Below are 14,705 nucleotides of genomic sequence, written 5' to 3'. Positions count from 1 at the left end.
ATGACACTGAGAAGACATAGCCGTCTTTTCTCAGGCCTGTGAAATGAATCCGTTCCAAGGTGCCTGCTATCTGAGAGGGAGCACTCGCCGGCTAATGTTTCCATGGCTGGAATATTTGTAAAGTTAGCGCATAATCTGAAAGTAGAAACTAATAAATTATTGGGTGCTAATTGGGGCTGGAGTCGGGCCGTCAGCGAGAGCCAATTCCACTACCCAGTCCTCATACCCTAAAAAGGAAAGGGAGCGCGTCCGAAGCAGCACCGTTGCCAGCAAGAAATGACCCGCTTTACATTTCAAACCGAGCAGGCAATCTCAGATGGCATGGTGTGCTCCCTGAAGGCCAAACAGGACAACACTGTATTACAGCTGCGCTTCACAAGAACACAGTTTCCAGTTAAAATTGCTCCTGTCTTCGATTCAGTCCGAGTTTCTGAGCCGTCCATGACTACTCAATATACGAGGGCTGGTTTCAAATATCTCGCGTGCAGCCCCGAGGACGGTGAGATAGGTTATTTTGATCGTTTGTCAGCTATTCACGTAGGAATGTATTCGATCGGTCAGCTCCAATAACAAAACAGCTCAGGGAAACCTCTGCGCCGTAAAACACTGTGTAATTCTGAGAATGTTGAATGAAATTTAATAAACCGGCGATGGACCATCTCAGAAATTCTCGCTACTGTCCAAGAATTGGCTTAATTATTACCATCGTTTTATTTTCCCCCCTCTCTCTCTCTCTCTCTTCCCCGCCCCCTAACCCACCAATGAGGATGTAGAGTTAGACAATCGGAGTGTGGCAAACAAAGTGATCGGGAGAATGTAGCTACAAGACCCCCGCTGAACTTTCCACTCAAACCGGTCGTTGTTAATTTGGAAAGACAAGCTGTAAACTAAAGCCTGCTGTAAAGTACTTTTCATCTCTCCACCCAAACGGATATCTGTAAAGTAAATGTTGATTTTTTTCTCTGACATCTCAACACTTCTCATCTGAATCACTCGGACGTTGTGTTAATAAATTTAAACATTAAACATATGGACAACCTTGCGTTCATTCGATACACCGCTCGATCCAATCAAAATCTATGCTGTAGTTCTATCGCCAGCAAAGCAGCGTTAAACTACAGTATGTGTCGACAGGACAGTTCCAGAAGCGAGTCAAAATGACTCCGCCCATCTACTTTGGATTCCAGCATCTACAGATTTTTTTTTGTCTGTAGCGTATCTAATCTGACACCTGGGAGCTGGTGACGCGATGTTGCCTTGATTTGTAGATGCCGGTGTTGGACTGGGGTTGGTTAACACTGGGCACAAACAGCGCCCCCCCCCCACCCCACAGGCAGCTTGTTCAGTGCCCGGCAGCCCCTCACCTTAACATTGGCTGGGTGGGTGTAATGTGGGGCTAGAGCAAGGAGCAATAGGGTTTACCCGCTCCCAGTCGGGCGGAGGACGCTCAGGACCATGTTTTCAAGTTGCTAGGTTGTGATGGTGAGAGGAGGGAATGAAGTTAGACGGGAAGAGTACGGGTAAGTGGCGTTGAAATGTCCATCAGCCGTGATTGAATGGCGGAGTGGACGCGATGGGCCGAATGGTCGTACTTCCACTCTTATTTCTTATGGTCTTAGACTGGGACAATGGAAACGTGACCTGAGAGACGTGGAGGGAGCAGCTGATTTCCGTTTCACACTCTTTTGGAAAGTCTAACTGATTGTCACCACATAAAAGAGAACAAGATAAAATTGGTCTTTTCCAAGAAACATCGAATTCATCTGCTGCATGGAGTTGAAGCTTATTGTAATTCAGCATCATGGTCAAATGTGAATTACGAATGTCTGTTGTCCTTCTGTTTTCCCATTTAGCCACGCAACTCAATCCTAATCAGAATTTATTGACTTCTAACAGCCAATTATCTGTATTTTGGACCGAGATGTCTATTCACTTTCCCTTTAATGGCAGACTCAGAGTGATGATGGGATTATTTGTGTTAAAGTGCGATCCTATTCCCCTCCACTCCTCCCGTCCCCATCAAATATCACCTGAGAAATTTCTAGGTTGAAAAATATAAAAAATGACATCCAATGTTGAGCCACTCAATAGGCCTGACTTTCTGTTCATGGATTTAAATGGCAGGAGTTACACTGCAACTTGAATGGAAGGAAAATCAGGCTGGTTAGAACGTAGAACATAGAACATTACAGTGCAGTACAGGCCAGCCCTCGATGTTGCGCCGCCCTGTCATACTAATCTGAAGCCCATCTAACCTACACCATTCCATGTACGTCCATATGCCTGTCCAATGACGGCTTAAATGCACTTAAACTTGGCGAATCTACCACCGTTGCAGGCAAAGCATTCCATAACCTTACTATCCTCTGAGTAAAGAAATTACCTCTGACATCTGTCTTATACCCATCTCCCCTCACTTTAAAGTTGTGTCCCCTCGTGTTTGCCGCCCCCATTCTTGGAAAAAGGCTCTCCCTGTCCACCCTATCTAACCCTCTGATTATCTTGTATATCCCTATTAAGTCACCTCTCAACCTTCTTCTCAAGGCCCTCAGCCTTTCCTCGTAAGACATTCCTTCTATACCAGGCAACATCCTAGTAAATCTCCTCTGCACCCTTTCCAAAGCTTCCACATCCTTCTTATAATGCGGTGACCAGAACTGTACACAATACTCCAAGTGTGGCCGTACCAGAGCTTTGTACAGCTACAGCATATCCTCCTGGTTCCGGAACTCAATCCCTCTATTAATAAAGGCCAAAACACTGTATGCCTTCATAACAACCCTGTCAGTCTGGGTGGCCACTTTCAGGGATCTGTGTTCTGTTACAAGCTTGCCAACCACCCGACCCATTGGTGATGCATTGCCTAGGGGTATTATATGAACTCCTTGCAGATACATAGGGACCATTTAAAAAGAAACAAGTTCCTGATTCTCAAACTTTGCCCACCATCAACAAGAGTCCATAAAATGTGGAGCTGGAAAAAAAACACAGTAGATCAAGCAGCATCAGAAGAGCAGCAGAGTTGATGTTTCTGGCAAGATTCTTCACCAACGTGACTTGCTGTGCTTTCTCCAGCTCCACATTTTATGGACTCTGTAGTCCTTGCTATCTCCACCATCAGCAAGACACAAGTCAGGAGAATGTTCACCATTTACCTGGATGGGTGCAGCATCAAAAAGAATAGAGAAGTCCACGACAAAGCAATCCACCACATTAAACATCAGTCCCTCAGCCACTGACACTGGCAGCAGTGTGTAAACCTACAAGACACACTGCAGCAATTCATCAAGGCTCCTTCAACAGCACCTTGCAAACCCCACCATATCTACCATCTAGAAAGACAATGCAGTAGATGCAAAAGTCCATCAGCATCTACAAGTTCCTCTCCAAGCCACTCACCATTCCCAGTTGGAAATATATTGACATTTCTTCTCTGTTGATGAATCAAAATACAGGAACTTGCTCTAAAACATCACAATAACGTACTTTAAAATGTATTCAAAGTCAGTTGTGATAATGTAAAAAATTAACACGCACACACACATTCTGCAAGAGATGATCAAAACCAAGTGAGATTGATTTAATGAATGGTCCCTGCTGACCAAAATAGCCCAATATGGAATTAAAGCCAACATAATGCACAGAGTGTAATTCCATTATGCAGACACAACTAAACTGGGAAATTGTCAATTTACTTTACTATTTAGGGAAGATATGAAAGATAAACTAGAAAATTTGGGGCCTTTAGTTTAATGTCAGTTGTAGTGAAGTCACTAGAAACTGTTATTGCGAATAGCGTGACTGGGCTTTTGGATAATTCTGAGCTGATTGGGGAGAAATAGAATGGATTTGTGAGGGATAAATAATGCATAGGTTTTTTGTGATGAACCAACAATGAAGTAGCAGTAGTAGGCTATGAACTTTTAGATGGGCATGCAACAAGATTCTATCTGTTATGAGTAGCTGATGGTAATTTTGGACAAGTAAGGCCTGGCTTGATGGATCATATGTATCTTGTTTATTGTTTAGTTAGTTAACAAGATGGTTAATCACTGAAGCATAAAAAAAGGTGCTGTAAATGTTCTTTAACTTAAGATTATTGCACAACAGAAAAGTAATACAAACACAGCTGTTTATCCATATCCTGGCATTAGAACAACTTTAACACAAGTATTTCAACACTATCCAATTCCCAGACTGATGTCAGAGAAACTATACTCCTACCTTAATTCTTTATGTTTCCACTTAACTGACTTCTTCCAGTTTCTTTCCCTTGAACTGTAGAGACAAGTTTATGATTCCTCTCTGAGCCTGATGGCATAAACTTCTCACAATTCAGATGAACTAAATGTTTTCAACATAACAAATTCTCTGGGCTTAGAGACTTTGCAAACTAGAAAACTCTTTGCTGGTTTCCTCCGAATTGAACAAACGTCTGCTTGAAGGAAAGCTACAAACATACTTCTGAATTTGATACTTTAATTCTTCTCAACTAAAAGTTCTGGTGTTTTCATATACTTTATGGCTTAATATATATGCACTTTCTGTTATAAATCCAAAAGTTTAAACATCTTATTCTATCAACACTCCAGGGGTTCTCCCAAGTCTTGGAACTGAAAAGTTTAGATCAGTGATCCAGAATTACATTCTAATTTGTATTTTTTAGAAGTATCAAACCACTGGCCCACATTCAAATGCTTCTCTTCTTAAAACAATCCAAATTCCAAATATGATAATATATTTTATATACCTATCATCACACACATAAAAGTTAACAAAAGTGAAAGCTATTGGCTTGGACAGTGAATGTTTTTTAATAACAGGAGTCACAAAGTATGCAAAATAGTGCTCCATTCAATAGGATGGGATGAGTGATGTTCCCTAGAGATATATATTGGCTTGTGGCTTTTTTCCTGAATTGATAACACCTCAGGTAAAACAATTAGAGAGGTCCATATACAAATTATTGGCAAAACTAAGTCAGCAAAGCATGGCAAGTAGTATAGTAGAAAGTGAACTAGTGTAACAAACGGAAAATACTTCCAGATTCTAGAAATCTGAAATAAAAAGTCAACAGGTATGACAGCATCTATGACAAAATAAACTGAGTTAATATTTTGAGTTAAGTATGTCTCTTCTTTGGAATCGTTGCAGGGCCACGATTTTCAGCAAAAAGAGCATTTCCTGACCACTCCTGCCTTTGTTTAGCTGTGATGGAGGTGAGTGAATTCGAAGCTCTGCACCTTGCGTTGCTGGCACAACAACTGGTTTGGTTGCATCTCATCGTCTGCTGCTCTCATTCTGCATCTTCTTTGGAATGGAGAAGAGACAGAATTGTGATGGGTATTCTACTGTTAGAAGGAGGGAGGTGGAGATGGAACAAAAGTGGAGGTCTAGGTTAGAGCACAGAAGAGATTAAAAGCTATGTCATGGAAGAAAATACCAAATGAGTGGTTATGGTTGTAGTAAAGAAACAGAGTATTGGTATAGACTTGGCGTTAATGGCAAAATGAACACTAGAGTTCATGTCTGTAAGCATTGAATTCAAGATTGAATCTAGAAAGTTGTAATGTGTCTCCTTAAAAGAGAAGGTACTATGCGTTGAGCTTAGCTGAACCATTACAGCAGGCAGAGTACACAAATGTGAGGATGAGAAAAAAAGAATAAAAAAATCAAGCAATTGGAAGGTCAGGACCTGGAATGTCATGCTTGTGGACTGAGTGGATGTGTCTTGCAAAGCAGTCATCCAATCTCCATTTAGTTTCCCTAATGTAGAGGAGAACATTTACCTGGAAGGAGAGTTTGGGCTCTTTATCAGTGATGTGTTGTACCTCCTGGCATTACATGGGAAGGTGCTGTCAGTGAAGAGGAGGTGATAGAGCAGTGCACTAGGAAAGGAATAGTCAGAATGCTGACACAGGAAGAGGAGGGCAAGATGTGACTACTGCTGGCATTATGCTGGCTGTTGTGTAAATAATAGAGGATGATCCTTTGAACATAGGATCTGTTGAGCTAGAAATTGATCACAAAATGGAACCTTGTCACAATTTTGGGAGGGAGGGAAGTGGATCAAGGCCCTGTCAACCACAATGGGGAGGAATTTTTGGTTGAGGAAAAAGGAAGGTAATTTATGGAGGATTTGATCATCAGACGTAAAAACAGAAATGGAAAAAGTGGGAGAATAGAATGGAGCCCATATGGGAAGCAGGATGTGAAAAAATGCAGTTAAGATTACTGTGAGAGATGATGGGCTTACAATGAACACTTGTAAGTATCCTACTCTCAGAAATAGATACAGAGAAGCCAAAGAAGGTAAGGGACTTGACAGAAATGTGATGGGAAGGTGAGAGAAAGTTGGCGATTGGAAGCAAAAAGTTGATTTTTTTTTCCATTTCTAGGTGAGAGCGGAAAAAGGTATAAATATCGTAATAGATGTACAGGAAAGAGTTGGAGAGAGGAGGCCTGAGTAGGACTGGAATAAGGGATATTCAACACATCCTACAAAAGACTGACAGGACCCATATGGATACTCATAACAGCATCATTCTCTCAGCTCTAGCCATGACATTGTAGTCAAACCTCACCATTAAGAGTGAGGCAGTTGCTGTGTAGTGCACCAATCTTAAACCTGCAGGAGCTGAGCACAGACTCTCAGACATTTCTTCCTACCGTCACTAGACCAAGGCACCACTGTGGATAAGCAAAAAGAGTGAGATGTTCAAGTACAGGAATTATTTCAAGCTAGTGGACAGGTTAAAAAATATATACATATAATGTGAGGTGGTGAGGCACACAGGATTTGCAACTAACATACTGTATTAGCTCTCATGACATAAACATAAATATGAGACATAGGTCACATGCTGAAGAATTCAATGAACTTTGATTGCAGCTTCTGGTATTTGCATATGTACACTCCAATTACAAACGCTTGAATGTCTAGGCTCAAGCTAAGCAATTCAGATGTATTATAGCACTCTTCTGTCTGTAGGTGATGCTACAAGAGGGACAGAGCTCAGTAAGAAGTAGACTGAGCTTTATACCATTGGTTCACATGCAATGAGAACGTCATGAGCATGTCCCTTAAGCATTTATTGTATATTTGCTGCAAGACATAACACAACAGAAGAGTTATAATGGAATTTTAACCTTTATCTGAAGAGAGCTGGAATGCAACGGCTGAAGTGATATTACAGCTGAACAGGGTTGTTTAGATACCTTCAGGGTACTGCAATCAGTCATCACATCTTTGAGAAGGTGCAGTACAGATTTACCAAAGGGTGCCAGGGTTAAAAGGATTAAAAATATAAGACAGGGTGTTTGACATTATTAAAACTTAATTGTTGCTTATTATATTGATTGTCATATTTTTATGCAATTATTTTTAATTATCATTATCATTATCACAGCATCATTCAAATACCTCAGATTAAATTTTCTATTTGTTTTGGAATGTTTATTACACAATAATTTATTTTATTGTTGTCAATCAATGCATTATGCTGCCCAGTAAGGGAGGTGTGGGCTGCTGCTGAATGGGGATTTGGAGTTGCTTTTACCTGAATCACAGTCGGATAAGTTATTCACAAACAGATCAGCCAGCAAAGAGTTGCCTAGAATGTTGCTGCTCCTGCTCTTTCTCTTTGAACTTTTCCTCTTGCGCTTCAGCTGTTCCTCACAGAGCTGGTTGCAAGGGTTGTCCCACTATGATGAAGCCAGCATCAAAACACCATGAACCTTGATACACATTCTACTGAGTATTGCAAGACGCCTGTTGCAAAGTCCAAGCACTGTAGGAGTTGATTTAGCATGCTAATTGTCGGCTCAATCACATTTTATGTGGTACAGCATGGCTTTCATTTTATATATGCTGGAAAGGGGTGCATGGATAATGAAACTAAGTAATAAATCATGTGGTTAACAGGTATCCTTGTTATCCTTTATATTTCCATTGTCTGTGTGGTGCCTCAATTTGGGTGGCAATGTAAACTGATACAGAAGCAAAGGGATTACTTCCAACATACGAGATGCGCTTCTCTATGAGGCACTGTGTATGGAACACACCAACTGGATCTTCAGGGAGTGGAGTTCCTTTCAGTTGTGGTACCTCCAATCTCTGAGTTGACATGTAGTGCTCTCAGTGTGAAGTGCTAACCATCAATTGCTTCCTCCACCTAGGGGAAGCCAGTAATACTTGTATAACCACATGTATACCCTACCTGCTACTCTAGCAAGAAAGAATTCTATTGAATTTCTTTCAATATAAAATCTCATTAGTCTCCCAAATACAACAGTAAGTGGCAAACTGTTTGTTGTTACTAACTTCTCCAGTTCCAGCCTGGAAGAAAATTAGTGCATTCAAGTTTATTGGCTTGCTCGCCTTTCACAGCCATTGACAATGTACTGCATAAAGGGGGCACACTTCAGTAAGGATTCATCACTGTTTATCCCTGAAGTTCAGGTAAGAAAATTACTCCCTGAACAAGCTGGGTGAATATACTGTCCTTCTGAAAGTCCAACTCTCCCTAATCCTTTTCCTCCAACTTCTAGAAATATGACAAGCTCTATGTGACCTTGAATCACTTGCCAAGACATACTGTATCACAATGGGAATGTCTATTATTAATGTGTTATGCATAACCCTTCATGTCAGAAAGCCCTCAATACCTGCCACACCATGTAGTCTTAGCAAATTTGAATAATTCAAGAAGTTAATAGCCAAACATCAATCAGAAGCTGACCTATAAATAACACTGGTTAGGAGTCTTTCTACTGCTGAAGACTAGTTTCTTAGAGAAGAGAACCTTTACTGCTGTCATTTGACCTGACCTATGTGCCCCACACTTTTACAATTGATTCATACCTGGTCTCTAAAGTGGTCATCAAAATATTACCATCTCTGTAATGCTACTAATGAAGAACATTCATTTATTTTCATAGCCTTCAGAGTTATTCTCATGGCACAAGAATAAATAAAATGTCTCTTTACCAACGTTAACTAACTTGAATTTTCAGGTTTTATTTTATTTCAGATGTTCAGCATTTTCAATTTTTCCTTTTTATTGCATCATTTGTATGAAGCTTGTCACCATTTCGCAAACAGCACATCAACAACATGGGACATCATCACTGTTGCAGCTGTTCTGCACAGAGTTGAGTTACTTTATTTAGGGTTATTAATTTTTTTACTCAAAATATTTAAGAATGACAAATTCTTTAAAAATAGATCCAATAAAAAATGGAAAATACTTGTTCAGGTTTTCTGCAAGTATTGCCTTGGATTTGGTACCGTTTGTTGGTCCCTTAAGCTGATGAACCATCTCAACTTTTTAACGGATGTTGATGCCAATTGTTTTGTATCTGATAGTATTTTCATGGGGCTCAGAAGTATAGCAAGAAAGCTCTTTTGGAGACTCAACCAGACCTCTTTGTCTTTAACATCTCTGAAGCTAGGCTGAGTTAACAATAGGAGAGGCATTATTTACTATGGTTTATACATTACCATATTCATGATATATAAAATATAAAGAACATGAGTTTGGCATTGTCATTTAATATCCTTTTGTATTACAAAAAGAGAGAATACAAATACACTCAGTAAATTGATGAAAATTATTATTTAACTTAGAAAGAAATGGATTCACTGATAATGCTGAAGTCACTTCCTTCTCACAGTTTTTCTGTTGCCCATCTGACTGCAGGTGTCTGCTGATAATTAAAAATGTTTCCTTCCCAAGACTTGCAGGGAATGAAGAAAATTATCAAGACCAAGTGTCTACATGTCTCCAGAATGAGTAAATGCTGCAAATGAATGGGCTAAGTAACTTCCCTATTAGTAGATGGCCTACCCCACAGGAGACTAATGGCGGAAAACTACTTGCCAGACAAGCTTCATTTCAGCATTCATGCTTGGATTGTATTCGTGGCAAAAATGGGCACAGAATCTAAAAACATGACAGCAGTTATAGATACAATTTATATCCCACAAATGGGCTGACCTGGTAAGTGCTGACTATCACAAGTGGAATGCTCGTCATGTCCCTCTGATTCCATTATGCATTCCATTTATACCACACATTAAGCAAGTATTAAAAGACAAGATCAAATTTAATTTCAAGACATAACAAAAGTAATGTGTGAATTAGTGTTCCCTCACTTGGAAATATTTACTTACAGTTACCTGTTCCCAGTGACAATGTTATTACTATAAACATGAAAATAGATTGCACTTGGTACATCAGAAAATATAGCCATCCTTTAACTGGTCTCTGATATCTCTATGTTGTTGTTTCTCATTGTTTCTATTCTACATTTTATCCTGTTCTGCTTTTCTATTTGTACCTCAATTCCTTTTGCTTCTCTCCTCATTTTCATCTGCCCTTTCAACCTGCAACTAGTGCATATGTTTTTGGGCTTAATTTAATTAATATTAAAATGAAAATTTTCCCAATAAAATGTTTAAAGGTTCTGAAACAAATACTATAAGGTTTTTAGGCACTACTCACAAGAGAAATTTATTATCAATTTTGTCTCCATAAATCTTTCCAAATTGTTTCCATTTTAATCAAAAAGAAACTGGTCGGAATGTGCTAGAAAGTGAAGGAAAATATCACTGGATTGAATAGTAAAAATGCATCTTGAGAACTGAGGCTTGTTAACCATGCTCAGGTTGCATCTCCAAATTCAGCTCCTGGAGTCACAGCTCTGATCAAAACCTGTGAGAATTAACCTGAAAACCGAGTGTAAGCTGGTCTATTAAGTTGCCAAAGGTGCAACATTGGTTTGCTCAAACGCAGCCAGCAATAAACGTCACCTGCACACTAAGAAAGTATCATTCACTGCCCTGAAAGCAAGAGCAACTGGGCCTGAAATATCTCTCTCTCTCTCTCTCTAAAACCTCCAGATCCTGGTCTCTTCCACCCCTAAACTCCTTCACCCCATCCAAAGTTCCTGACCCCAACATTCTTCCCCTGATCTCTGAACACAGTCTCAAACATGTACTTAACTTACCATAGAAAACTATCTCTGGTGCACAGAAATCCTCCTTGCAAACCAATTGGCCAACCCAGTAAAACTAAGGTGTGGTAACACATTCTCAGTACCAGGTATGTGGTATCTGACAAGATTTTCCATGTTCAGGATGATGTCCTGATATTTGATGTTACAGATAAGCCCTGAAGGTGGAATGCATCTAACCACTTCATGTGACACTTGTGTGTTGTTCATGCCAAACATTCATACAGAACCACTGCCTGCTATATCTTGGTCTTTGTTTTAATATAGCCCCCATAGGGTAATCATATAGGTGCCTGAGTGACAAAATCATTCAATAAGTCAAGTGAGGCCTATTTTAATGCTGCATTTTTAAAGATCTACCTGTTGGTGAGGCAAGTTATTCACTAGCAGCGATAAGTTACCTATCAAACATGATAAGCTGTTAAATGCTTTATTTTCAGCATAACTTGTCTCATTAACACACAGTTTCCTATCTTACCAAACGTGCTGAATAAAGTAGATTTTGATCATTCTTGACATGGAAGTTAGAGCATGTACCTGGCATCCCCAACTCACCAATTGCTCCAAAGGACATCCATGTTGGACACCGGGCACTGAAATCTCAGGGCACGCTCAATGGGCACCACCCGCATACATCCACAGTCATTGATGTTCAACCTTTAAGAACCCTCATGGCACATCTTCAATTCACTTATTTTATGTTTCTGCACTTCAACACTGCACCTTGGGCATTGTAACTATCATTGTAATTCTGCTGCAAGGACAATGTGTGCTTCGGGACACAAACACAGATAATGGATTGGACCAAACTATGCCTCCAGGTTCCTTATTTGATATCTTAACACTCACTCACTCTGAGCCTACTTAGATGCTCACAGCATCCCTGCTTGCATTGCTCCATGTAGCTTTATGCATTTTGCCCCCTGAGCCAGAGATACCAGGCACACTGTATTGCTGTGCCATTTAGCTCAGTGAAATAACTTGGAATCTTGTCATGGTTGTCAACAGTCCTCAGTCAAGAGTGTAGTGCTGGAAAAGCTTATGCCTGAAACATCGATTCTCCTGCTCCTCGGATGCTGACTGACCTGCTGTGCTTTCCCAGCACAACACTCTCAACTCTGATCTCCAACACCTGCAGTCCTCACTTTCTCCTGTCAACAGTCCTCACTCAAGCCAATAGAGATAGCCTGTGCTCAGGAGTTCAGTAAGGCAAGGGTAGCCTCTGATACGAGTCCAGAGGCTTGGACCCAGTCAGCCAGCCAAGTGGGGCCATCAGAGCGAGGATGTTAAGGCATAATGGGTGAGAAGTTGAATGTCGGACAACTCATCACCTGTCTTCACTCTTTGTTCTTATGCAGAGGTCGTTTTCCTCATGGAATAAGAGAGAGATAAATAATGCAGGAGATAAAATTAAGTGAGACAGCTGTTAGTTTTGGTGCACCAGGGGAGGTGTCCGATTGAATGGGCAGTGCTGAGGGCATGCAAGGTTAATGGTGCCACGGGGCTGGGATGGGTGACAGTGAATGAGGGAAAATGTTGCAGGCAATAGTGAGAGTGGTAGTGCATGAGAATTGATGGGAGGTGGGCACAGTGGTAAAGATAATGTGAGTGTGAGGTATTGAAGAGAAGAGTTTGTACTTACACCAGTGGAGTGGAGACGAACATTGACCTCTTTCAAACATTGCTGCCTATTTCTCCAGACATTGCTGTCGATTTCTCCATTGCTGGATTAGATTAGATTCCTTACAATGTGGAAACAGGCCCGTCGGCCCAACAAATCCATACCGACCTTCCGAAGAGTAAGCCACCCAGACTCGTTTTCCTCTGACTAATGCACTTAACTCTATGGGCAATTTAGCATGGCCAATTCACCTGACCTGCACATCTTTGGACTGTAGGAGGAAACCCACGCAGACATGGAGAGAATGTGCAAACTCCACACCAACAGTTGCCTGAGGCTGGAGTTGAACCTGGGTCCCTGGCGCTGTGAGACAGCAGTGTTAACTACTGAGCCATGGTGCTCTAACCTGGATTGTAGCCTCAGACCAGGCTGGCATTGTCCAGTGTTGTGGCATCCTCGGCTGGTCCTGGGTGAAGAGGAGATCTCACCTGAGCACTGTCCTCTCCAACAGAATGTCCAGGGTCTTGCCAACAAAGTGGGCACCAAAATTGCAAGCCTTCCATGTCCAAGCAAACACAAGTGTAGGTTGTTAATAAGGAGAGTTTAGTAAGATATAGTGAGGACATTTGCTAGGCATTCTAATGAAAAACACTCCAAAAATTGTGACGTAACTGAAACTGTAGGTGTCCTATGTTGAAATATTTGAATGTATGAAGGGAGAAAGAGGGAAAACCAATGAAAAACAGTATCAATATACCATCTTATTTAGGTCACTGGTGACATAAAAAGCATCTGAGAGCATTCCATTCGGCATCACACTTGTCATCACACTGTCACAAAATGAAGAAATGACCCTGATCATCTTTTTAGGGAAACATGTTTGTGCAGAATCTTACAGAAGCTTTCACAGCTGACTGTTTTGAAGACCTTGCTCAGGTCATTACGAATATTATGGAGAACTTCTCATAGACCACAGATCATAGAAAATTACAGTGCAATACAGGTCCTTCAACCCTTGATGTTGCACCAACCTGTGAAACCAATCTAAAGTCCACTGAATCAACACTACTCCATTATCATCCATATGTTTATCCAATGATCATTTAAATGCCCTTAATGTTGGTGATTCTACTATTGTTGCAGGCAGGGCATTCCACACCCTTACTACTCTCTGAGTAAAGAACCTACCTCTGACATCTGTCATATATCTATCACCCCTCAGTTTAAAGCTATGTCCCCTCATACTAGCCATCACCATCTGAGGAAAAAGGCTCTCACTGTCCACCCTACCTAACCCTCTGATTATCTTGTATGTCTCTATTAAGTCACCTCTTAACCTTTTTCTCTCTAAAGAAATCAGCCTCAAGTCCCTTAACCTTTCCTCATAAGACCTTCCTTCCTTACTAGGCAACATCCTAGTAAATCTCCTCTGTACTTTTTCCATTGCTTCCACATCCTTCCTATAATGTGGCAACCAGAACTGTATGCAATACTCCAAGTGTGGCTGCACCAGAGCTTTGTAAAGCTGCAACATGACCAGTGACTCCAAAACTCAATCCCTCTCCCAATAAAAGTTAACACACCGTATGCCTTCTTAACAACCCTATCAATCTGGGTAGCAACTTTCTATGCACATGGACACCAAGATCTCTCTGCTCATCCACTCTACCAAGAATCTTACCATTAGCCATGTACTCTGTATTCCTGCTACTTCTTCCAAAGTGAATCACCTCACATTTTTTCTGCATTAACCTCCTTTTGCCACCTCTCAGCCCAGCTTTGCAACTTATCTGTGCCTCTCAGTAATCTATGACATCCTTCCACACTGTCCACAACTCCACCATCTTTGTCATTCGTAAATTTACTAACCCATCCTTCTAAGCTCTCATCAAGGTCATTTATAAAAATGACAAACAGCAGTGGCCCCAAGCAAATCCTTATAGTACACTACTAGTAACTGAACTCCTGGATGAACATCTCCATCAATCACCATCCTCTGTCTTCTTACAGCTAGCCAACTTCTGGTCAAAACCACTAAATCACCCTCAATCCCATACCTCTGTATTTC

The 14,705-nt window shown here is 40.9% G+C and overlaps 1 protein-coding gene across 2 annotated transcripts in view; it reads left to right on the top strand.

Annotated features, from left to right (window-relative positions):
* Positions 1 to 212: 212 nt before the first annotated feature.
* Positions 213 to 14,705, top strand: part of LOC148150613 (uncharacterized) — a 51,684-nt gene continuing 37,191 nt past the window's right edge. The window contains exons 1-3 of one of the 2 annotated variants that reach the window (XM_087981111.1): positions 213 to 499; positions 5,155 to 5,219; positions 6,399 to 7,924. In XM_087981111.1, the coding sequence (XP_087837237.1) occupies positions 277 to 499; positions 5,155 to 5,219; positions 6,399 to 6,470 (360 nt within the window). In that variant the 5' untranslated portion in view covers positions 213 to 276 and the 3' untranslated portion in view covers positions 6,471 to 7,924. Of the gene's footprint in view, positions 500 to 5,154; positions 5,220 to 6,398; positions 7,925 to 14,705 lie in introns of those variants that run through there. The other variant, XM_087981112.1, reaches the window with a different exon arrangement.

Source organism: Chiloscyllium plagiosum, unplaced genomic scaffold, assembly GCF_037043375.1.
Source record: "Chiloscyllium plagiosum isolate Xiang-an unplaced genomic scaffold, Cpla_swu_hap1 HiC_scaffold_3, whole genome shotgun sequence".
NCBI classification, from domain to species: domain Eukaryota; kingdom Metazoa; phylum Chordata; class Chondrichthyes; order Orectolobiformes; family Hemiscylliidae; genus Chiloscyllium; species Chiloscyllium plagiosum.
Note: the sequence above shows the minus strand (reverse complement) of the source record. Positions and strands in the feature narration are given on the sequence as shown.